This window comes from Mugil cephalus, chromosome 19 (genome assembly GCF_022458985.1).
Source record: "Mugil cephalus isolate CIBA_MC_2020 chromosome 19, CIBA_Mcephalus_1.1, whole genome shotgun sequence".
NCBI classification, from domain to species: Eukaryota; Metazoa; Chordata; class Actinopteri; order Mugiliformes; family Mugilidae; genus Mugil; species Mugil cephalus.
This window is the reverse complement of record NC_061788.1, coordinates 16,924,375-16,949,634: the sequence shown is the minus strand read 5'-3', so window position 1 is coordinate 16,949,634 and position 25,260 is coordinate 16,924,375. Positions and strand designations below refer to the sequence as shown.

General features: G+C 41.2%; 1 protein-coding gene across 3 annotated transcripts in view; it reads right to left on the bottom strand.

Annotated features, from left to right (window-relative positions):
• phf24 (PHD finger protein 24) overlaps positions 1-2,522 on the bottom strand; it is a 29,599-nt gene extending 27,077 nt beyond the window's left edge. The window contains exon 1 of one of the 3 annotated variants that reach the window (XM_047570398.1): positions 2,170-2,522. Coding sequence is in view for 2 of the 3 variants with exons in the window: in XM_047570396.1 (XP_047426352.1) it covers positions 1,790-1,853 (64 nt within the window). In the remaining variant the exon portion in view is untranslated. Of the gene's footprint in view, positions 1-1,789; positions 2,061-2,169 lie in introns of those variants that run through there. The other 2 variants (XM_047570396.1, XM_047570397.1) reach the window with 2 other exon arrangements.
• Between the last annotated feature and the right edge of the window lie 22,738 nt (positions 2,523-25,260).

Genomic DNA, 25,260 nt, shown 5'->3' with positions numbered 1-25,260 from the left:
TCACCTTTAAAGATGGACCGGCCTTCAATTTCCAGGGCACAATCCATGAATAATCAACGTTTCCTACCAATGATTATTTTTAATGAGGAAACGTAAGATTGCGTTCCGTGACCTGTATCAGCCTTATGCCCTGAAGATGGGTCACAAATAAAATGTCTTGAGTCATTTCATAGTCTTGCATGGTGTCATTTGAGACCATTATGGGGAAGTTGTAGAAAATTAGAGGAGCTGACATGGCAGCCATTAGTCGGTTAAGGAAAACAGCCCAATGCTGCTAGGAAACATCGACAGCAAAGCGCCGCTCGACAAGTCAGCTGCAGGAACTGATTATTCTTTAAGTCCGCGTGGCAGGCTGAATAGTTAAGATAAAGTAAATTCACCTTTAAAGATGGATCTCCATAGAAGCATTGTACGGGTGTAATACGCTAAACATTAATGTTTATTTTTAGCATATTTTTAGGATAACCTTACCAGAGTTGTCTCCCTCAGATATTTGATTTGTAATCCTTCACAACAAGCAGTTTTTATAGATTTCAGCTGCACTTGTATGGACACTTCTTGAGTATGTTTTGCTGTTCGGATTGCCTCGTGTGACATCAGAAGTTTGGAGATGCATACAGTGTTTTACGAGAAAACAGACTATTTTCAAGTGACACTGTCCTGCAAACTTGATGTTTATTTGTGCATTTTAAATAAGAAAAGCCTGAAAATGGTGCTAAGCTGTATCTAGCTTTGCGTCGATGCGTATTTCTCTGACTGTATGATTCCCCAAAGATTGACACATTGGTTGTCACTGATATGTGCTGATGGGAATCCAGATCAGTCCTCCTTTTCATTCCTTGTTTCAGAAGGGGTGGGGGGTGTGGGGGGTGGGGTACTTTTTTGAATGGAAGCACCACAAAGCATGCCTTTTCATGTGAATGAATCTGCCCTCAGCTGAGGATCTCGCCCACAAACCAGGGAAGCAGAGACCTGGAACTAATCACACTAACGAGTTCACCCAGATCCCTGCAATAGCCACCAAGTGGAATCATCAACAGCCGACTGAAACGCGAACATATACGTGCCCTCGGACACACAGACATGTTCAAATCAAATCAGGAAGCTTAAGGATGGCTCTCTGTTGCTTTTCCCCTGGCGTGTGCTGATCCGGTTCCTCGTTGCTTCTGGAAGAGATGCACTGCTGTGTGCATGAAGCAGTAACTCTCCCTCTGGCATTTCATTGCCTTTCCTGCCCATCCTTCCGCAACAACATTCCCCACACACAAAATCATGCCCAAGGATCCGCGAATGCATACGGGAGTTTGAAATTCAGCTTGTAGAACCAACCAAAAAAAAAAAAAAAAGGAAGTGTCTGAATGTGTCTGAATGGAGGAGGAATTTAAATCTCAATGCATCGTTAGACTGGAGACATCATGTAGGCATTCAGGCACTGCCAGGCAGAGAGCCTGTGCCAGCCAAGCGCTCTGAGAGAGTTTGACAATAAGCACGAAGCGGGCGGCGATGAAGCGGCTCAGGCGGCAGGGGTCTGTCACACACTGAGGGGCAGGACTCGCCCCAAGGTTAACACCAGAACTGGCTTGTTTGTGCACCTATATGGGCTAGAGGATGGCAACAATGGCGTAGTAAACAAAGGCTGATGGGGAGCTTAATGGACAGCAGCACTCCCCTGTGGGACAGTGCTGGGAAAAGTGGACTCCAACTAGAGTGTCTGCTGCAGAGATGAGCACCGGTCCTAAATGATCCAGCCATGCACTTAGTTGCAGAATCTCCCATGAATGCAACTTACCTTGTAAGGTCAGAGAACAAGAAGGCAGTAGTGCTTTAACAGATACCCTCCAAATGACGCACATGCGCCAAGTGTAAGAATTCCCCTTTTATACACTCCAGTTTCCGATTGTGTTTTTGGACACAGATATACAATGAGAAGGATACAAAATCAGACACAGATGCCAAGGATAGCAATGAGACACCAGCCGTAGCGCGCATCCACACCCAGATGGAGAGTGACCTAAATATGCTTCCCATACAAGCAGCTGTGATAAGGCGTCCACCTATGCGAGTCCCGTCACTGCTTTTGCAACATAAAAGCTGAATCTACACCAGTGTGAGGCAGTTTTCAGTTTGTTACGCAACATTTTAAAGAGCAAGAACCCACAGGAAACTCACCGTAAAGGGTAGAGGCTGACGTTCACCGCGACTTGCTGGGGACTTTATCCTTCCTGTCTCAAGCCCGGCCGTCCAGCATGGCAAGACTTGGCTCGAATGGATTATGTGCGCTTTTACTCGCCCGTCGGTAGCCCCGCGGAGAGATGAATGGCACAGCAGTTTGTTATCCCCTTGTCCTCAAAGTCCCGCAGAGAAAATTTACGGACGCAGGAAGAGAGCCTTCTATAAGACAGCCGCGGACAGCTCCGGTGCTGAAATCTTTTTTTCCCCCTCCCTTCTTTTCCCCCCTCCTTTCTGAGCTACTTCCTCAGCATCTGAGACAGTGTGCAGACAGTTCAGGCAGACCAGGGTGCAGACTCACAGACGTGCCTCTGAAGTTAAATCACGGATTTATGACCGTCACATTTGCAGCCCTCCCTCCTTCTCTCCCTCCCTCCACGGAGATCTCCCGTGACTTAGTCGCAATCACTCAGGTTAATAACTTGTGGGCTCTTCGGTGTTTGAATCCGGAGCGTCTTGATTGGTCGGAGCCACCAGGACCCTGCAATTCCCAAAAGGAAAATAAATAAATAAAATAAAATAAAAATAAACGTTCCTTTGCAGCTAATTGTTTCACCATAAAATGGGGCTCATATTGAGCACCCGTGCGCATCTTGACTATTTGAATCCTGCCTGAGTCACATTTTTTTGGCTCGAATGGGGGAGGGGGTGGTTTGCTGCACAGTAACGAAAGCCTGGAGACGGAATTTAGCACATGTGTGACATTGAGGCATCTTATGCATGCATAGCTGCATCTGCAGAGCGCAGATTAAATATCCTGCTTCATTTTAAAGCACTTGGTGAGTCATCCTGACTGTAATAATGATCATTATAGAAGCAACTTATGTCAAATGTTCAGAATAAAGTCTCGGAGTCGGAACCGCCTCCCCTTAATCACCAGGAAATACCCAATCCAGCACAGTAATGAGAATGTCATCCTCCTTTTATATGATTAGGGAGAATACTAGTGAAGCAGTTTCTGGCCAAGGCCTTTCAATCGAGAGCCTATTCATGTTGACTCCTAGGGGACCATGTTTAGCTAAATATTTGCCTCACTTCCACTCACATGATGAGGGCAGAAGGTATTCAGTAAAGTATTCAATCACCTTTGATTGGACAATTACCGTGTATTGTGCCTTTTGCTGGAGTTCATTCAGAAACAGGCAGGATGTTGGAATTTCTTGTTCACAAATGAAATATACATATAAAAATGTCATTTTAGGGCTGAAACTACCAGGATCCATTAATACAACATTTATGAAGCTTCAGCCACTTGACATTTTCTCCCTGATGAATTTGTAAAGCTGTTAAAATATTTCTCAAAACTTTGGGGATTGGGTTTATCTAAGTAATTTCAACACTACTGTACGTATCACATATATCTACTGCCATTATATAGTAAAAACGCTAATGCTAATTGCTAACAATGGCTAATACCGATATGATAAGATACCATACAATATGAAATGGTACAGTCCAAAATGATGCTATATGAAATAACTACTAGTGCTACGAAACAGTGCAATATGATGCGAAATATTAAGATATGATACGATACAATCCCAAATGTTGTGATATGAAACAAAACAAAATGATACAATATCATAAATTTAATCGTAAATCTTAAGATACAATACGATATATTATGGTACGATGCGATACAATACAATATAATACGAAATCTTAAGATACGATACAACATGACACCTTGTGTATGATATGATACCATGGGAAACGAGACGAAATTGTTATGATACAAAACCACACGATGCAATGCAATACGTAACGTTTTGCCACGATAAGATAAGAGCCACCTTATTAATTCCATGGGAAATTCTTGTTCCATATTTTGCTCAGAAATAAGAAGCTCATAACTGATTTGAAGCTGATTTACATATATTGACATCTTTATCCAAACAATAAATACTTCTCATGAAGGTAAATAACAAAACCATAATACTGCTGTTCCAACACCCACCACAACATTATCACATCAACATGCTACATCCCAGCATGAGCGTGCACATACGTGGACAGAATACATGTGCATGCAGAGTGACGATTCACAAAGGTGACAGCTGAGTCAGTGTCATTACAGCAGTTTGAAAGACGGGTTCTCCAGTGGCCAGCAGCAGCGTATATGTTTAATGTATGAACAACTGTACGCACTGTGTCCCACTGAGTTGTTCCATAGCCTGCTGGTTCGAATGGAAAGGCATGCATTATTAATGAAGGCGTAAGTGCACACTGACCCACGGGTCTTGTGATGCTCAGCCTCTTTTCTCAGCGGGAGGCCAGAGGAAGGAATGGTCAGCTGTGGTATGTCACAGGAGTAATGTGAGCCCCTCACCTTCCTGCTCATGACACTTCTTCTGTGTAGTCATTATGCAGAGCAATGAAAAAGCTTTCCTTCCCCCAAATTTCAGAATATTTTAAATTGTATTTTGCATTTTCTGATAATCACAGTTAGATTTTCACACAGGCAAACCCATCAGCGTCTCCAGTTCATTAAAAATTAACACTGAAAACCTTCTGCACTTGAAGGTGAGCATGAATAAGAGCCTTTAAAGTTGCTGGAGCTCATTATTAAAACTGATATTTCACTTTTAATTTTATAGACACGGAGTCGAAATGACGGCATCCGGTGGAGGGAAAGACGAGCTTAGAACGTTTTAAAAACGAAGAATTGGGCTGGGAAGGCAAATAGTAATGGCCTCAGTTCCCCTTTCAGCATGGTCATAATGGTCTCTGTGGAGCGGTTTGTCAGCATTAACAGTCCATTCACAGTCCAGTTGCATTCTTAACAGCATTCCCATGGATTTGGAGCTGGATTTTTGGAGCACTGCAATCACCGCCTTTCAGCTCAGAATTACTTTCTCTTGTGAGTGAGAACAATGAACCTGATGGCACCTGATTGGTCCATTTGAGTGAGCCGTAATTGCACCTTTCGCCGATGTCATTCGCTTTGTTTCTGCTGTGAGGGAGTTTTCCTACAAGAGCAGCAATTAAAGAAATGACCAGTTACAGTATGTGGTAGCTGTCATGTTATAAATCGCCCGACTGCCAATACAAATCTGGACCAAAGACGTGATTAGTACCACTAATGCAGAATGTTCAGAACGCTGTATCAGTCGTTTTGTCCGAAAAGAAACACAGTTAGTTATATAGCGAGGGAAATTCAGTGTACGGTAGCTTCATCACATAGAAATAAATATGAAAGATATTTAAATTATACATGATACTGTGTAAAAAATATACAAACGACCTCCACAATTGTCCGCGGGGCAGGACAGAGACGGCAGCGAGCACTGAACGAGCTTCTCCGCCTGAATACAATGTCATGTAGAAGGTGGTGGACATTGTTCATGATAGACCAGAGTTTGCTCAAGGTCCTTGCATCTGCCGCTAGTATCAGGGACTCCAGCTCTGCCCCTACCACAGAGCCTGCCTTCTGTATCACGCTGTCCAGCTGTGATGTGTCCTTCTTCCTAGTGCTGCCTTTCCAGCACACCGCAGCATAGAAGAGGGCACTGGCAACGATGGTAGGTAGAACTCTTCCAGCAGCTTCCGGCAGATATTAAACAACCTCAGCCTATTGAGGAAATAGACTCAGAGACGGCTTTAACCTTGTGGTTCAGACCCAGAAACTTAGGGGTCTAAATCATATCTACACAGGCTGTTTACAGGCTGCAGGGAGGGCTTGGACGTCCGGAAATCCACCACCATCTCCACGGTTTTGTACTGATTGGAAGGTGGTTCGTTCCGCACTATAAAGTTGTTCACCAGATTCTTGTACTCCTGTTCCTGTCCATCCCTAATACACCCCACCATTCCGCATATGACACAACCCTGTGTTGTAATTGACACGGCCCTGCTATTGCACCGCTACAATGCTAGTCAACAGCTAGTCAGCCCTGTCACTGCAACAGGGAAAAGATGGAAAGCATTAGTAGCCGCGTGTAGTAGATGGTTTTTACAGCTGTTAAACCGTCGGATGAGTGAGTTTTCTGTGCTTGTCCGGCCACTGAGAGATGTTGACAAGGAAATAAATTGCTTAACTAATGATGGCTGTTGAGGCCTGCTAGCGCCGTTCGTACAATGTGCCTGTGTTGTAGATACGAAACATAGATCTAGCTGTAGATGACAACATCCAGAAGACAACAAGCGTAGTATAAAGACTAGGTAGGTAGACTGCAGGTTTAGGTTAGGTTGCTGGATTGTTTTTTAACCATTTTCTCATTTCCAATTGTTATGCTAAGCTAAAGGTAGTATCACACCTAGCTCATTGTTCTGAAACTGGGAGTGTTTATCCTTCAGACCAACTTATTTGGGTGCAGTGTTGAGGGCATATCAGAACTTTTTTATTACCCGGTGAACATGAATTAAACCAAGGTTAAATGCAATTGTACCAATTACTCCCTGAACCCGAATGAATCAGAGGTGTATAGGCACTATTTATAGAACAGGTATGAGAGTAGAATCAATCTTTTTGACACAGTTTTGACCATATAGTTTTGTATAAAAATGAATACTTATACCAGGAACATAATGAACTTCCAAATTCAAGTAATTACCAGTTTATGGTGACACACTGCTCCCGTTGCTGGAGATTCTCTTAGATCCCTCCTGTTAAGGGATTTTAAGAATGTGACAGAGGCAGAGCTGGCCTGCGTTCCAATTAATTCTATTTAAATTAAAAATTGTGCACCTTGTTAATTCAAAGTACCATTTTAATTAAGCCAAAAACGCTGACAGTCTTCATCCACAGGTGATGTTGTCAAGTCAAGGTGTAATGGCATTTTCCCCTCAGCATTGTCATTCATACAGAAAGTCTCGCATTTCAGTCATTAGCCTCAGGTTTCTTTCTGTATGCTCAGGTATAAGCCTGTGTACACTGCTCTCATATTTCATCTCAGACACTCCCGTTTCATTCAGTTCACTTAATGAATTATTCATGAATCACAATGGGTTGTTATGTTCATACAGAATACTTCCTGCATTGTGGTTGTATTTCTATATGGCAACATCACCAGGGTGTCGCTACATTCAAGAAGCTGCCTTTGTCGGAAAACCTCAGATGGAAAACCTTCCTTACGCTCGTCACTGACACTACGACCTCAGTCATTGTACCAGATGATATTTAATACAAAACGTGTCGCTTGGAACTTGCTCGTCCTCTCGAACCTACATGAAAGAGGCTGAATATATTAGTGAACACTAAAGCAGACAAACACCATTTTATTCTTTTTGCTCAGACACTTGAGAAGAGTGAAGCTCAGTACTCTGGTTCTTTTCATGTGATCCTTGACACAGTGTTCACAGTAATTAAAAAAAAAAACAAGAGCTTGCACTGCATTTGTTTGCATTAATTTCCCAAGACTATTAAAACATGCACGTGTTCATGTTAGAGTCACAGTAATGTTGTTGTACCACTATCTTGTACCAAGATATATATTCTATACATATATCCTACAAAAGACAATATCTTAAAGCCCAGAAATGACTTATGAAAGAACACAGCTGCCCAAAAGCAATTATCCTGTCTTAGCATAGCAAACTAACTTTGTGTGTTATAGATATATAAGTTTTGGCTCTTTCCTTCTGATGGGAAATATAAAACGTTTAGCCACTGCAGGCCACTCCATTCATTGCAAAATGTCTGATTGCACAAAATAAATAAGTCAGAGAAACCTTCGTCTCATTTCATTTATTACCTCACTAAGGCTTTTCTCCTAATGAGTTAAGGGTTTCAATCACGTTGTCTTGTGATTGGCGTTGGGCCCGGACTATTGGTGGCCCAATCAAGATTTGAGCTGCTCCAGTGAAAATCATTTTTGTTTGGCTCAGATTTTTGTATAATAATTTTTGTCGAAAGTAGAGAAGTTGTGCTCCATCAAAATGTTTAATTGTATTCTTGAAACCATTTTTTTTTTTGATGCCAAGTACACCCTCAGGGGTGCACCGTCAGAAAAGGCAAACCAAGAAATTATAAAATATAAATCACAAAAACAATTAAGGAACGGGGGCTCCAGATGGGTACTTTTTGGAATAATTTTCAACAGCAACTATAAATCCTCTTGATGATACTCCAACAACAGCCCTAGGAGTCCTCCTTTTATCTACTGACAGATTGTCAATTGGGGCTTGGGGGGTGGGGCTGTCTGATCACGACGTATGATGGAGCGGTGTGCTCGTCTTTGCCTGGGGGCCCCCAGAACCAACATACACCACAGAGCTACACCTGCAGCTTGTGATCTGATGCGAAACTTTCGAGCCTTTGATTTGAGACAATATAAGAACTTAGCATCCATTCACAAAAACCTTGAGGGATGTCTAGAGAATTTTGTGCGTGAGGATGTGTCCTTAGGATGCTTTACTACAGCCAGGTCTGGCTGACTTGATTTAAGTGGCACTTGTCTTTCTCTGTGGAAATGTACAGGAAGTAAGTGGCCCACAGAAAAAAAGCACTTAAAGTACTCAAGCTATATACATGTTAGGATCAGCAACAGCTAGAAATGAGAAGCTTGCTTTTGTCTACGGCTATCTAAAGCACTGTTTGTGCCTCTGGGGGATGTAGATGGTGTAACCTACGTGTGTAGCCTACTTTGGTGCAAAGCATTTATACTTGTGCGTCAGTCTGGCTTGCTCTGTAAACACTAGTCAGTGAGTTAGTTTTTGTTTCCACTTCCTGCTTTACTTCCAACAATGGCGCCTGAAACAGAAGAAAAGCCGAGTCATACAAATGTTTCTGTCTCCTAACCTCCTCAGTTAACCCTTCTTCTGTGTTATTGATCCAAAACCAACGGGCTGTTAATTTGATACAGCGGCATAAACCGCGCATAAGAATGAAGTAAAGCTTTAAATCTTCCAGTGGCATGATCATTGTAAATGATTGTAAAGGCATGTTAGGCTCAGCAAATAGTGAATTACATTCTTCATCGTTGCAACTTTTTGTCCTTTTACTGTATGCAATCCTTTTCCTTTGTGTCGACTCAAAAAAAAACTTTATCATTTTGCCTCTATTTTTTACGTTTCAGCTCAAATCTCTGAACAGAGCAGACGGTCGCAGTCAAAGGAAGTCAAAGGAAGAGGTCAAAGATGTGAACTGCCTATGGCAGTTGAAGCACGGAAGTGTTCGGTTAAAATGCTTTCATTTGGTAAACTGAAATGAATTCTCCAAGCCGCACTGACTAAACATTTATAGAAGGATCGTGACTGGACGGGTTTGGCATCAGTCAGAGTGAAGTCTGCGGATGGAAATCAGCTTTGTTTGATCAGATTAATGACTCAGCCTTGCTTCTCAACACAGTGTGGATTAGGAGAGGAAGATGGAAGAGATGTTGCAAAACTTCTGTATAAATGGATAAAACCATTTGTGCCACATAAACTGTACTTATGCTGATGATCCTACTTAATATTTCATTCTCAGCCAGAAATCTGCACTACACTTTACATCTGCTGTGGTCACACGGAACCTTCCTAAGTATATATTTAAAGAGTCTAAGCTTGCGATACCTGTTGATGCCAATACTAATACTGTTGCCAGGCAACTGATCAGACCCTTAACTGATTTATATTTGCTCCAATTTAGCCAACTTTATGTTATGCGTCTTTCGGAGTGAAAGTTTAAGAGTCTTTTTTTTTTTTTTTTTTTTCGAAACAGACACCAGCAAGTCTGATGCGGTTCCGTTTTATAAGCGTTATTGCAGGCGACTTGTCACACTCTGCCACAGAAAACTCAATTTGTAAGGAATAAACATCCGTTTTGTGCCATAAATGTTGCCCTATACTGTATAGTAAATTATCCCTAAAGAGCCATTTGCTCCAATTCACTATAATGATTAATTCTAATATAACTTGCGAGCAGACGCAATCCTGAACTCTCAAAAGCCAGTCTCCATATCCTCAGAGAAACTAAAAACACAGCACCGGCTCCAGATTATGTTCTCAAACCACCATCATAAACATTTATATGTTACTGCTCTTTTAATCTCACTACCACCCTCATAAGGCATTTCAAGGCAGACAGCCTGTCAAGCGTTGGTGCAGTCCTAAAATATCGTTGCTACTGAAATATCTGAGGGGGAGGAAGTTGTGAATATATACTCCTTGCCTCAAGGTGAAACAAAAATCTAACTGTACATAACCTGTGCATACTGTTTACACCATACATACACAAGCTGCAGATCAAGAATAAAAATTACATTGATAAAAGGGATTGCAGGTTTTTGTTATTTAAAGCAGCCGAATACATTTCCAGATAAAAACAAAAATGCAGTGTGACACATGTACCATTTCTTCTAATGAGCTTGATAGCATAGCACATAGGTTAGAGACATCCGTTACAAAAACGAATTGACAGCTGCACAAACATCCATTTCTTAGGGGCATTAATGTTTTTGCATGGAGAACATCATTAAAACGCTCCAGCTGGGACTTTCTGGAGTCAAACGGGGTCAGGTAAAGACACCACATTATGTAAAATATACGGCATCTAGCGATAAATCTGAAATGGTGTCATGAAGCTGACTGCGTCATAGGATTTGTTGGAGCAGCTGATTAAAAAATAGCCCATAAACTCTGGAATGAATCGAAGTGGCGACGGCACTGAACAAGATTTTGCGAAAAAAGCTTTGTCTCTGAGGCTTTTATTTTATTGCGGTTTGCTGTCATGAATTATGTTGCTACGGTGCCTCTGCCTGAACGGTCGCCTTTAGTCTTAAAATAGATGATAGATATAGAGTAGTGTTCTGCCTTTATGTAAATTATGTATGCCTTAAAACAACATTATTGACCATGGATGCACTTGCCAGTTAAATAGGTACACCAGTGAAAATAGAAGCATCCTAACAGTCCAGCATTTGGTCCCCCATTCATAATACTATATCTTTATATTCTGATTTAAATTTTGGGGCATGTAAACAAATACACTCACTTGCCAGTTCATTGGCTACACAGGTGAAAAGCATAGACTATAAATAAGGACAATATGTCCCCACTTCCTTGCACTGGCCAAACTGATGCTATTTTCCCAGGGATATGGGCAGCACCATCTGCGAGTTCGAAGCCAAAGTCTGCGCAGCGCGACCAATATCGACGACCTGGTCACACTTCTGCCAGACTCACTAGCATTTTTGTATAATTAATACTAAACTCTACTGTACCCACAAGGAAATATTGGATTATACGTTGTACTTGTTCATTTATTGATTTATTTTTTTTACAAGTCTCACGGTCCAACCGAACTGTTTTACAGAGTGGTAGACATGGCAACTGGTGGTCGCCATCATGTCACATCCTGTTTCTCTAGAATCAAATAACTAAAACGAAACTTATCCAATCCATTATTATTATATTAAAAAAAGTTTTAGTTCAGCCCACGTCTCATCCTTACATAGAGGAGGTGGAGCTTATGACCTATACTGCAGTCAGCCTCCAGGGGGAGCTCTACTAGCTTTGGCTTCACTTTTGAGGAGCAGTTTTCATTGAGACAGAATCAGAAAGGTGGTCATTCAACTTTGGAGGATGTAGTTTGTGATGCTGTTAACCCTTTACTCATTGAAATACTTTGACATTCTAAACTTCAACCCTAAAGTGTTATTGTAGGTCATGAGAGGACTTTTATTTATTTATTTATTTATTTTTTTACTTTTGTGGATTTTTTCAAAAAAACTATTTTCCATATTCATGTACAAAATCAAGATCCATTGAGTTACCATATATGGTTCCTTGCCCTTAAGTGGTAAACAAATGGAAACATGTTTTTAGAGCATTAGAACACAAGTGCTGATTCAGGCATTTTTCACGTTCAGCATTCATCTGCTGAAGACCATATTTTGACTTGAGATTTGACTTGAGATTGTCGCCTTGAACAATGTTGACTGGGTGGGTGAAAACCACATGCCTCTCAGCCTCACTGAGGGGCATCATTTAAAATGTGTTGAAGACACCTAATGTGGTTCCTCGCCCCATAGAGGTTTAAACTTGATTGAATTAACCACAAAAGTATTTGTGCTATTTAGCCTTTCATTGACTGAAAACAGGTCAACAAAACAATCAAGAAATGTGTCAAAACAATAGTACTACAAACCACAATGAAAACACAGCTGAATCATGATCTCTCTCAGTTATTTTAAACAAATACTGAAAACCACAACCTTTGTGAAGCGAAGAATTAGCTCATGACATATTAGAATCCATTCATTTTCACTTGTGTACCTAATGAACTGGCAAGTGAGCGCACTGTACAGCAGCTCTCTGAAATCTACATTTGAAGTGCAGCTAAACACAGTTTCTGGCAAGGTTTCTGTTTGGAATTTGGAAACAATTTGGACTCTCAGCCTAATCAGAGAACTGAATAACACAAGCGTGTTAGTTCATTTGCTTTCCAAACTGTCTAGCATACATTCAAAAAACTGTCAAAAACTGCAACTCTAAAAGGATCATCTTTTAGAGTTCCTCTGACAACAAATCTGTGGTCATAGTCTGCAAAGTTAAAATGCCCACCGTCACAGCAGAAACGGACAAAAAAACATAGCAACGACACTGTTTTGATCTCTGCAGTTAATGTCCCCACTCCATCTCTTTGCCCATTTTTGAATTAGCCGGGAGTTTGGCCGAGTCAGACACTGCCGAGATGACTGGCGCCATGCACAGTGAGCTATTAGTGATGTCACAGAGGGTTCATCCATCTTTATATGGTGCACAGTCAATGTTGGAAACTAGCCAGCAACAACAACAACACTAGACAGAAGAAGAAGACCAAAGGGTGTTCCATACGGATACGCAAAAGTCGCATGCAGTATATGGATTTCAATCACCACATTGTTGTCCCGAAATTGTCCGACATGGCAACGTGTTGGAACAGAAAAAGGAATGGTTCAGGATCAATCACTTGAGTAGAGGGTGTTATCCAACTTCAAATCATCATGGCTGAGCAAAGATTACACGCTCGCTGAGTAATGCACATCCGAGCAATCAAATTAAATCCCTTAACAATTTGATCATGCCTCACTGATGCCTTCCATATCCTGCACTTGTTTCACCCCCCGAGTACATCCCATCATGGACGCTAAAGACGTTAGACAACACTTTTAAATGTGTAACTGAAGCATACTGTAGTGTTAAATTTTGTGTTTGTCCCCTTTAAGACTACTCTTAATGTCTCTTCTCTGGAGCAGCTTATCCCACTCTTGCGCACCCCGACATGATATGATAAAATGAAGTGGTAATTGGATTTCCGTCCTCACGCTGCGAGCCGATAGACTGCTGCCAAATGCTAATCTCTTATCTACCTGTCCATCACTGGAGAACAGTATGACAAAACAGAGATGGAGAACACAGACTAATCTGGTAGCGGTGCTACTTCTGGAGCACAGCTGCTTTTTGTCACACCGTGGAGCTCAATCATCAACATGTGGCTTACCTTCTGACTAAGCCCAGCTGGTGTGATTTTATCCAGATGCTACCTGTCAAATCGCGCTACGCTAGACCTCCCATTAAATCGAGGCTTTGAAAGAAGTGCTGTCCTTCCTCTCCCTCATCAAACCAGATCAGCGGATTTGTCCTGACACACTGAGCATTGTTTACCTCGCAAATTACCCATCACGTGTCACACAAGCTCAGCCTTTTCTAAATCGAATCTAAAATGTCCATGTGCTTGTTCATTTCCGCAATCCTCTGGCTTGATTAATGATTTGGAGATGGGTTCTTTTCCTCAGACAATTTGACGTCCTCATCGGGCAACGTAGATTTATTATGAGATGTGACAATGCCCCATTATTCAGCATCAATCCCCAGAGCTGACACTGTGGATCTGGCACCGGTTTGGCATCTTGGACCACAAGGATCCATCAGGACGCAAAGAAGGGAGGGCCAAGTACAACATCTGACAGCTTGAGCTTTTGAATTTAATTAAATGTGTCACAGGGTTCTGCCTATTTATGGCTGGGATAAAGTAACAGGGACAGACTGTAACTCGCACAGCAAGAAAATTTACCTCATTTATCTCCCAGTGGGACCAGGCAGCATATTTTCAGAACGTGAGTGCTTGAAGATATTGCCTTAACAAGATGCCATACTTGTAAAATAAATGGGTAGAGAGAAGATGAAGGGGATCAAATAAGTTTTTTTTTTTTTTTTTGGTTAGACTCTTAAAAACAAAGAAATTGGTTAACGTTCAAAGAAGTTGAACATTAACTAAATCTGTGAGTAAAAATTCCAGCGATACCAAAAAGTTGCTCAGACAATAATAAATCGGAGGGAGACTTTATGGATCCATATTAGATTTGTTTGGGCATTAGCAATGAACAGAACGGCATTTTATGGCAGCAATAATCAATCTGTGCAGAATAAAGCACCCTTTAAATCTGATGAGAGCAAGTTTTTGTCTCTGATAAAAAAATTTAAAAAAATGTTTTCTGTCTTGAGGCATATCTGAGGCTTGATAATCATTCACATCTCCTTTCGGCGTTATGCATTATGCTAAGTAGTGTGATATTTGATGGTGAATGTGTTGTGATTCATCTATTTTTGTAACATTGTAATGCAGATCAAAAGTTACGGCATAAGATACGTTGCCCTTTGCATGTCAACTACAGGAAACAAGCACTCTCACATATAAATAGCAATGAATAAATGTAGCGAGTAGTCAGCAATGCATTTTGCAGCCAGGCTTTTCTCATACGTAGTCTATTTTAAGCCAAACAAAGACCAATTCTGCAATCTAAAATAATCTTGTTACCTAACAAAACTATTAATCAGGTTGTTTTTTAATAACTGCTTTCAATATTCAGTCACCAAGTCTAGTAGTTATTTGTCGTCATAGATGCTTACCTGAATAGGACAGAAGCCTTTGCAAGATACACAAGATCAGATGTTACCATCCCTTGTGCCAAGATCCCAGGTAAAACACATTTTGAAGCCCAGTCCAACTGAAAACCAACCAGCAGGCTAGCAGTCAGCCACCAGCTAGCAACCAACTAGAAGACACCAACTAACTAGCCTAGCCAACAGAACTTGTCAAGTGAAAGTTATTTATGTTTTCTTTTACCAAAGCGTCCTATATAAACCTTTGTTAATGTCCCTGTGATGTAGGCATGCAGTAGCCTAGGCTGGTGGCCTCCTTGTGCACTGGGGTTGGAGCAAATAACTGCTAAACAACAGCTGAAATCAACTCCAGTGCAGTGCACAAAAGATGTCAAAAGAAGGAGGCTGAAGAAAGACAAATTTTCTGTGCTTGTCCAGTCTCAGAGAGACATTGATGAGGAAATACATTTCAGACAAATAGCACAGCTGCTGAAGTCTGTGTATTTACATTTTTAGGGCAGTGTATATCAGGCTATGGTATAGTCTAAGGGGTAGATGCGACTTAGAATCATATATTTGGTGTGCTTCGACACTCTTTATACAACCTCAATGCACCCTCTTTGTTGTATGGCTCTGAGGTAAAAAACAAATGCAGTTTTAAACAAAATCCCAAGACCTAAGACCTAGAGGAGTCCATAGGCAGATAGCCTAGCTCAAAGACTAGAAACAAGGGGAAAATACCTGTGAGAGCTCTAATCTCATGGCTTTTAAACCATCTTGAACCTGCCCAAAAACTTTGGTGGGAAAGTTGGTCTGGAGTCACTAACGTTAGGAACTGATCATGCTCTGCTAATGAAACCATTTTGGTTCTTTATGCAGTGATGCTCAGAAGAGTCTTGTAATCTGAATTTGTTGTTTGGTAAACAGCTCTGATTGGTTGGAAAATTGTGTGCCAAGCCATTTCTTTTTACTCTGTATTATTAGAAATCCAAATGCCATTTTACCAGATTCAGTACCAAATTGGAGTGTGGACATGCCAGACTACCAAGTGAGCAAAAGCATAAAGATGCTCAGTTCACATGCACGTTTGTAGAACCCCTGCTGTCTATGTCTGCCTTTTAGTTCAACTAACAACTTCGGAAAAGAAGACATATTTATCTACTCTAGCATCAGCCCTTTCTACTTACACCAGCATGTATTGTGATCAGTGGTTACCAAGGTAACCTGCTTCTGCTGCTGGGGACTCTGACAGGACCTGGCAGGCTTAATTAATTAGACATGAAGTGACAGAAACAGAACAACGTTTTAGACCACCCGAGACCAATGGGCAGGGTCGGGTTCGCTCTTCTATTTTCAGAGAAGTTTTCCACGAGGTTTCTTCCTGCTGTTTATTTAGACTTTTAACATATGGAGGTTAATTTCTGTGCACTCCAAGGAAGGCAGTAATGAAAGGAAAAGCTATTAGCCGTGCATATAAGAACCAACTGCCTCACCCTTTCATGGGTAGACAATCAGTCTGAAATCAGAAGTGGATAATGTTTGAAGCACAAATCACAGTGCGTATTTCCATGGCAGCAGCCCAACAGAGCATTTTAGCACAATTTAATATTTGATAATACCCCTTCCTGTAATGGAAACGCCATGTTTCAGGACCAGCTGATGGGAGAGGATACCAATAAGAAAGAGCGTGCTTAGCAGTTTGCACGTCAAGTACAAAAACAAACAAAAATAAAGGATCATTGTATCATCTGTAAGTTGCTGGTGGGTAACAAAATCATCATCACCTCAATCTTCTCTTAATATGAATTCAATTTTGCTTATTTGAGTCAAAAACAACCCCCCGGTGTCACAGAGTACAATCCATTGCTGTGAACAGCCACCATTCAGTGCCCAAATAATCATGCACAAATAAAAACATAATTGGACTTCTGTACTAACAAAGAAGGAGGGATCTGACAAACTCATTTAGGAAAAATTAATGAAAAACAGACAGCTGCAGGCAAAACACAGCGTTGCAATGATCTAATTACTTTCTTCCGCACATCCTCCACAATTACAGTACAGCTGCCTCCCCAAATCACTGGGTATGTTAATAAGTAAAATATCTCATGCTACAACTCTATTACAGTGAAACAAACAGAGGTCACCGCATGAGCAGCCTTTCATAATTGAAACTCAACATGAAAGTGTTATCTCAGTCTGTCAAATGTTTACTTTAGAAAAAAAATAAATCTGGAATGATTAGGAAAGATTTACGGGTTGTCTAAAAGAAAATCTTGCTGCCACATCAAATAATAATTTTCTCCAATAACTTCCAACAAGTGTTTTTTCCAATTTTGTGCGGAAGAGCTCTGACTTCTGCTCCATCCAACACAATTGCCTAGTGGACAGCTGAGTGCGAGTGAATTCAGATATGCAGGGCTTTTAGTGTCATAAAAGATTCAGTTAAAACTGCAGTGGTGTAGGGAGTATTCCGATTATTTCACCACACAATCCAGCATTGAACACGTCAGTTAGCGCAGCAATCTCAAAAACACCCCTTTTGTTCTCTTTGTCGACACCTGTGGCAATAAGTGGTAACTGCATGTGTTATTATTTAAACTCACTTCACAGAGGTCATAACTGTGTAGCCTCTGTGACATCAGTTAAATGTTGGATCTGCTTATTGTCTCTAGCAGAAAAAAAATTAATAATGAGCAGTGGATGATGTCGAGTGTGCGAGCTTGTGATTTTGCACAGCAATGTCTCTACAGACAACCACTTCCAAATACTGTAAACGTATGACATCATGACGTTAGCTGGAGGCACAACATGAGAGTTTGAGGCGAAAACAGTCACTGTCAACCAGGAAAATGTCATCTTGCTCTATTTTTGGGTGCCAAGGTTTTATTACATACCAGCCACTGCCAGTGATATACGACTTCGGTTGGATACAGTTAAAATAAAGGATTGGAGTTAGACAATCACCAACAACGCTCGTGTTTGCAGCGCACACTTGATATCAGGTAAGAATATGTAATGCTTCATCAGTTTCAGCCTAGATAATGGACTAAATGTGACTGAAATTCCGTTAAGTTAATAATTATTTGGGGGATTCTTGTTAAAGGTTAATGCTAATGCTAACCGCTAGGATAGCTAACGCTAACGCTAGTTGTATGGGGTGTCCAAGCAGAAGTTGCATTTGCTACGTTACACTCCACAGTGGTTCCACTTACTTCTTGTAATATCTTTCTTGGAGAGGCTTCACATGATAAGAGACAGCACAGACACCATCTGTGTCCTCCTTTGGTCAAATCGTCCATCTAGTGAGTGAGAGTGTAGGGATCGCTGAATACAGTCCCATCAGTCAGAGTCAACTTTTTAAAATAGCACTTGTGGTCTCAAGGAGTGAGTGTATTAGTATATTCTCTTAAATATGCGTTTTCTTTTTCCATGTTTGAGATGTATTGCCTCCACTTAAGCCCCTCAAAATACATCACATAGTTTACAAACTGTGAAGGGAGTAAACTTGAGTCAACATTGAGAATGTTTCTCAGTGTTTCTCAGCAAGTCACCCACAGGCTTGGCTGTGTGACTTCTATCGATTAGATTGTTAATTAAGTAATGTACAAGCACAAAAAATTACTGATACTAATTGCAATTGTTGTAAAGACGAGTTAATTGTTTCCAAAATTTGAAACTAGTGACAGATAATGTCACAGTGACTATAGGCCAAAGTAACACCTTCACAATGTTGGATTTGATTTGAACTGTTAAACCAACTACACATAAAGTGGCATAAAAAGAAAATACTATAACAGCACCCTAAAATCATATGAGTCACCAAATAGTGAATAATGAAAGTTCAAGATTCAGGGAAAAACTAGTAATCTGCCTCATCGGGAGCACTGTGCGGATATAGCTTGATTAGGTTTGACTGACAGTGGTGTCAACATGAGCAGGATGATTGTTTTTGTCTAAATGAGCCCCGCTCACTACAAGCCAGTGGCAGGATAACAGAAACACTCCTCGGAAAAATGCAGGGAATTATATTTGAAAAGCAAAAGCGTGTGTACTCCACGTTGAAGCCAGTCACTTATTGTGAGAAGCTGATTGTGAGACGAAGCTTTCAGGGCTTTTAACATCGTCATTAATTCTCAGACATACGACAGCACTCAGCTTATAAACTCCCTTTGTAGTCGTCTTTTCAGCCTCAGTGAACTTGAGATGACTTTTTACACTTCAAACTTACAACTTAAAGTCCAACTCCAAAATGTGACTCAACAGACTGCAAACTTCCATGGCGACATGTGTTAGGGTTGAAGGTGTAGCCACAAGCAGCAGCCACTGACGCCCTGTCATTACGCGCGAAAACCTCGGCGCCACATCGTCATATTAGCCGTGAAGCTCTCATGTACTCGAGTAAGAAAGGCGTGCTCAGCCTGCATGCATAATTGATCGAGTCTCCGGGCTGATGAAAGACGGATATGCAGTTGTGAACAATGAGAAGGTGGAAAAAAAAGAACATGTTTCCCTTTGACCGAGCCCTAATGTGAAGGGAAATGGACTGCCACTTATCTCAGAAGCACTGTTATGGTTGTCTTGTTTCTTGAGCGAAGCCATTCTGGCTGTTGCCACAACGGATTTATAAATAGGACTGCACATCAAGTCATATGCGGAACATCTGAGCTTGCCGTTTGTTATGGAGGGAGCTTACTGGGCCCAGGACATGTTTTCATAAAACATCTTTGAATCGGTTCTTCAATCTGCAATGGAGTCCCCTTTAAGATGCTGCATCAAGAACAAGACGTGGCAGAATTCCTGCATGTGTCTTTAAATTTGTATATACAGTATATATTGGAGGTTTATGGCACATCAAAATCCTGCGATGGCTTTTTTAAAATTATGACCGCAATTTCATGTCAGCCTTGCATAGCTTTCATTAACTTTGCAGATGTATGCGCGACAAATTATTAGAAAAAACGTCATCGCTCTGTCAGCTTTTACACATATGCAGATGCCTGAGCCGTCACATTACATTGATCAATGAATGACTTGGAATATTTATTGATGTTGTGTAGCGTAGCCTGTTTCCGTGGCGATCGTAGTAGGGACACACTGGGCTTTACTGCCATCCGTTGCATTTTGGTTTCGCAATATCTCGACCATCTGTGGATCCTATGTGTCATTTTAAGAAAGGGTTCATGCGGCAGTCAAGAACTGCTCATTTTTTCCCCCGAAAGTTCCATTTGATACGTTATTGAAGCTGCTTTATGACTACTCCGAGTAATCCATCATCTTCTGTGCCCACTGGCTCTGCGCGACCTGCCCGTGTAACGGTGCAAAATGGGTTGGGGAGGAAAGTTCGATAGGCATCTGCTCTAAGAAAAATCTCGAAGGCATCAAAAGAGTACAAAGTCCACCTGTGGGGTGGTGGACTTTACGTCAAAATGATTATTTGAGTCCTCCCATTCTCCCACCTTTTATGTGGATCGCCTCAAAATACTCTGGGATAGATTACGCAAAGCAGAATAGACAGGAAGCAACTTAATCATATTTATTGACCCCATCAATTAACAATCTATTTAGGGGATACATGTAGTACAGATAGATTGATCATTCTCCCAGAAGCACATTTGTGAGGTCAGACACTGATGTTGGATGAGAAGGCCTGACTCATAGTCATCCCAGAAGGAGATCAAGAAGGAAATCAGAATGTAAGGGTCAAAGGATACCAACAAAAAGGGAATAGAAATGGTTGTCTCAAGCCACCGCAATCCCCCTGACTAACTCCTGAAAAGTATGTCTGCTAAGTTATGTTCTTTCTTTATTTTCAGACACTGCCATTCAGCGTGTTTCACTTCCATGTCATATAATACCTGACTGCAATAAAACTGACTGACAGTTGTGGAATAGTATCTGGAATGTGTGACAATTAATGTCACTCTGCAGGCACATTCTAAGGGAGGGGGGGAGAATATTTTCAGCAAAAAAAAAAAAAAAAAAAAAAAGGCACACTGAAATTGAGGGCAGATGGCATCGCAACCATATGTATGCATACCCTGAAATAAAGAGGACGATGTACCACAGAACCTCCAGTAGGTGCCAAGCCCAGCAACCACCCATACGGAGCTAAAATTATCAGCATGTATATAAGCTACAGCCTCCTTCCTGACGTCAGAACCCTGAGAAGCAGGCTGCAGAATATAGAGATGGAACCAGGAGTGAAGTGTTTGACATGCTGAGGCTGAAGGTACACGGTGTGACAGAGACAGAGAGGGAGTGTATGCTACCTCTGAGCTGCACTTGGAAACAAGGAAGCTTCATGGGGAAGTGGCGTTAGGCCACACGGGAGCGGACACACGTGTGTTCTTATGTGGGAACGTAATAATATGGACGCAAGCAGCATCTTACCACTACAGCAATAGTTCTGCTAATGAGCCAAGAACAAGTCAGTCACTCTGCATTATTGACAAACCAGCTTCCATAGGGCTTCTTGCGGTTAACACCGCCGTCATGGGCAGTCACTGTATACTTCACACCATACGCACCGCATCCTGGGACAAACCCGAACAATGCCCTGCTTTGTGGACAGACATTTAGGACTCCAGATATAAGAGAGAAGGAAATTCAGATTCAGGTTTGAGTTGGTCCTCTGAAGGATTTGGTGCATTTTCAAAACAATGAAAGCATACCGATAAATAGTACAAGTTAAACAGAGGTGTTAATATATATTTCTTCCACGTCCTCCAAATTTCATCTAATCTAGTTTTCTGCAACTTGATGGAGAAAGTGATCATGTGAAGAGGGCCAGCCTGGTTTAAACCACTTCTTCGTGATGGCTTTTCTGGTATCTACACCCATAACAACAAAATACCAATTTGTATACTATTTTTGAATTTAGGAACAAAGGACATATTGCCTTGTTTTTCACTTTCAGTCACTTCAGGGCTCATTCGACCTGGTTGCTTTGTTTTCTTTGTGTCATTCTTTTCCTTTTCATTTCCGAATACCTGTTTTTCAGTAATCACCTTACCAGCCTCCCTTCCCCCTAACCCGCTCACCTGATTCCACTTCTCCAATCAGCCCCCGCAGTATTTAGACCAGCATCTGATCATGCCCAGATACTTAAAGATCTGTCATAGCCTCAGTTAGTAGGTTGGTTGTTTCATTTAATTCACCTGACTCTGGGTTCTTCTTGTCCTTGCTCTCTCTAGTTTCATTTTCTGCCTGCCTATTTCTTTCAACCTTTTAAACCTCCCTTTTTTTCGTCTAAAGCTTGTTAAGGCTTTTATCATCTTGCCTTTCACGCTGAACTATCACGCTTTTGGTTCCCAGGTTTCAAGTGGCATTATCTGCCCGCATTGCAAAAATCACACATTGTAACCCCTCATTAGAAAAGTGTCCTCTATGTTCTTTCTCCTCTCTCCAGAGGTGGATTTAACTGCTTCGCTAATTGGCAATGTGTTTATTTCAGTGTAGAGAGTCTTTTTAGTAGTCAAATGTTGCAAAAGCTCCCACAGTGCTGCTAAAGATGAAGTGCCCAGTAAACAGCTGAGAACACCTCCAAAAGCAGATGTGCCTGTATGATAATTATACAGTAGAAATGTAAATTATGAGGAGCTCCATCATGACTTTAAGCTGCCATATTTAATGTTTTGTAGCACACTAATATCAATGTGCACAGGGGTAATGTAGAGTTGTCTGGGTGTTTGATATATGAAATGTTAAACATCTGTGCTCAGACTATTGAAAATAAAAAGACTAGCTTGTGCAGTATTGGGCTGGAACGGCAGCATACAGCTTTGTTCATAAACAGGGCTAGAAGTTATTAAGACCACGTTCGCATGTACCAAAACATTTTTTTTTTCTCTGGTTTTCCTTGGCATTGTGTTGAGAATTTCTCTGTAAAGGTCGATCCATTGCAAAACTGCAGTTGTAAAAAGGCTGTAGTGCATATCCCAGACCAATGTGTGGCGCTGTTTCTGCCACAGAACCAGAGGAGGTGGAGCTTTAGCATTAGCCCTGCACACTGTATACCAACTAGTGGTGGGCGATACTGGTAATTTTGGTATCGATCTGATACCAAGTAAATACAGGGTTAGGGTTATTATGATAAAACACAGGGCAATTATTTGAGTCAGTTAACTAATTACAATGTAAGACAATTAAATAATTCCCCTTTTACTACACACAATTGTTTTAGTAAAGAAAAAAAAGAAATGACACAGGCTCCGTACTTGTCTTTTTGACCCTGGGACCTGGTATAAAAAAGGTGGGGGACTGTCATGACGGTCGACCCAAAAGTGCTTATACGTTTTCACCAAAAACTCGTATTTGTGTAAATGTGGCCTAAATTGTAGTTATTTAAATAACTAGTTATTTTATGCCGTGCATTCTTAATGAAAGATTCCGTCCTTGATCTGATCCTAATGCATAAAATACATGGTCATTTTTAATGACCATCACCTCAAATTCCTCATATTATGTATATATATATATATATATATATATATAGTCCATGCACAGCGCTACAAAACTGCTACAACTGCTTTAGCGTAGCATAGCCATGTAATTTCATCAGAACATGAGTCTGGATTTCATCATGGGGCATGTTTCAAATGATCCAGAGAAAAGAACTGCCTCTGTTCAGATGATGTGTACTATTACATCTCTATTTCTCTTCTATTCATCACCACAAAGTCCACCAAAATCATTTGACTGATCCAACAGATGTTTACTGGGGCAAAATCGGTTCCCAATGGAGTGACTCCAGGCTATCGTTCTCCAGCTTCCAGGCAACGTTTCCTCAGTAGCACGCAGAACAATTATGCTGATGCTTTAAGACCAGTACAGATGAGCTGTCAGTGCCAAGAGGAGTACTTCATGACTCTACACTTGCAAGCACAATAATCAATTAACCCCATTTGCGCTTTTGTCAAATGTAAATAAAATCAGTCATTAAGTCGACTCAGGCTTTTTTCGATTTTCCGGGAGGCCCCAGAGTGTCAGTATCCACGACAACATTTTATCTGATTGGAATCCTCCAACGGTTGTGTCCTGAGCGCTCTCTTTTGTTATGACAACTCAGCCATATGTCTAGGCAATCACATTGTCAGGTTTGCTGATGACAGAACAGTGGCGGGACTCGTTACTCATACTGATGAATCTGCGTGTAGGCTGCATGTGGAGGGAAAAGGAGCCAACCACTCCATCAATATGGACAAGACAAATTAAATGGTTGGAGACTTGATGAGACCACACACCGCTACTCATTGCAGTGATCAAGCATTCGGGCCTGTATTGTTTTCCTTGGTATACGCCACTCAAGTACTTGCTCACTTGTTGAGAACGCGGTGACGGATGGCTCATCACCATATCACTTTTTCCTCATGTTATTAGACCTGTCCCCATGTTTTTTGCATCATTATGTAATTGTCAACAGACTGTTTCTGTAACTAAGTCTGATCACATCCTGCATTGAGTCTCCATTGTTTCAGAAGAGCAGTGTGTTTGGACATTTTGTAACCAACAGAGAACCAAGTTTGTTCTGTTTGGTGCACCAGTTCTGTTTAGGAACTATAGAACCAATCACATCGTAGCCAACTGCAACTGAGCCTCAGTTCCACCTAGCAGGTGGCTAAACTCTACCTTCGCCAAGTCTTCACCAATTTGGTATGTACTCTGCTCTCCGGATTAGAACTGTGATAGGTCCTCAGGTCAATTAGGTCCTAATTGAGGTTCCAAAGTTGAGAAATAAATCAACAATTGTTGTCAATCAGTCAAAATGTCTCTTATGTGACTGAAGCTCCTGCTTTCCACACCTCTACAATGAACCTGAAGTCAGACAAACGTTTTCATCTTGAGAGCTTTACACAAAATCAGGACAGCTGGCAGAGATATGCATTTTTATACATTCTGCGGAGCATGATTGGATGTTAATCGCTTTGTTACCGCAAGCAGCACACCTGGATCTTGAAATGGTAGAGAATAAAACGAGTACAAAACTGAAGTTTTATCCACAATTCCACCATAAATGTAGCTTTACAATTATTCTAAAGAGTGGCAAACTGGTCAGCCCTGATGCCTCTCAACAAGAAGATTCTGGGTGGCAGTTTAACGTTCTCCCTGCGTCGCAGTGGGTTTTCTCCTGGTGCTCCCACAATAAAATGAGTGACAACATTTGTGTGGCTCCGTAACATGTTCAATGGCTTTTGTAGTTTTAGAGAAAGAAACAAGACTGACTAAAAGAAGAAAACACTATCC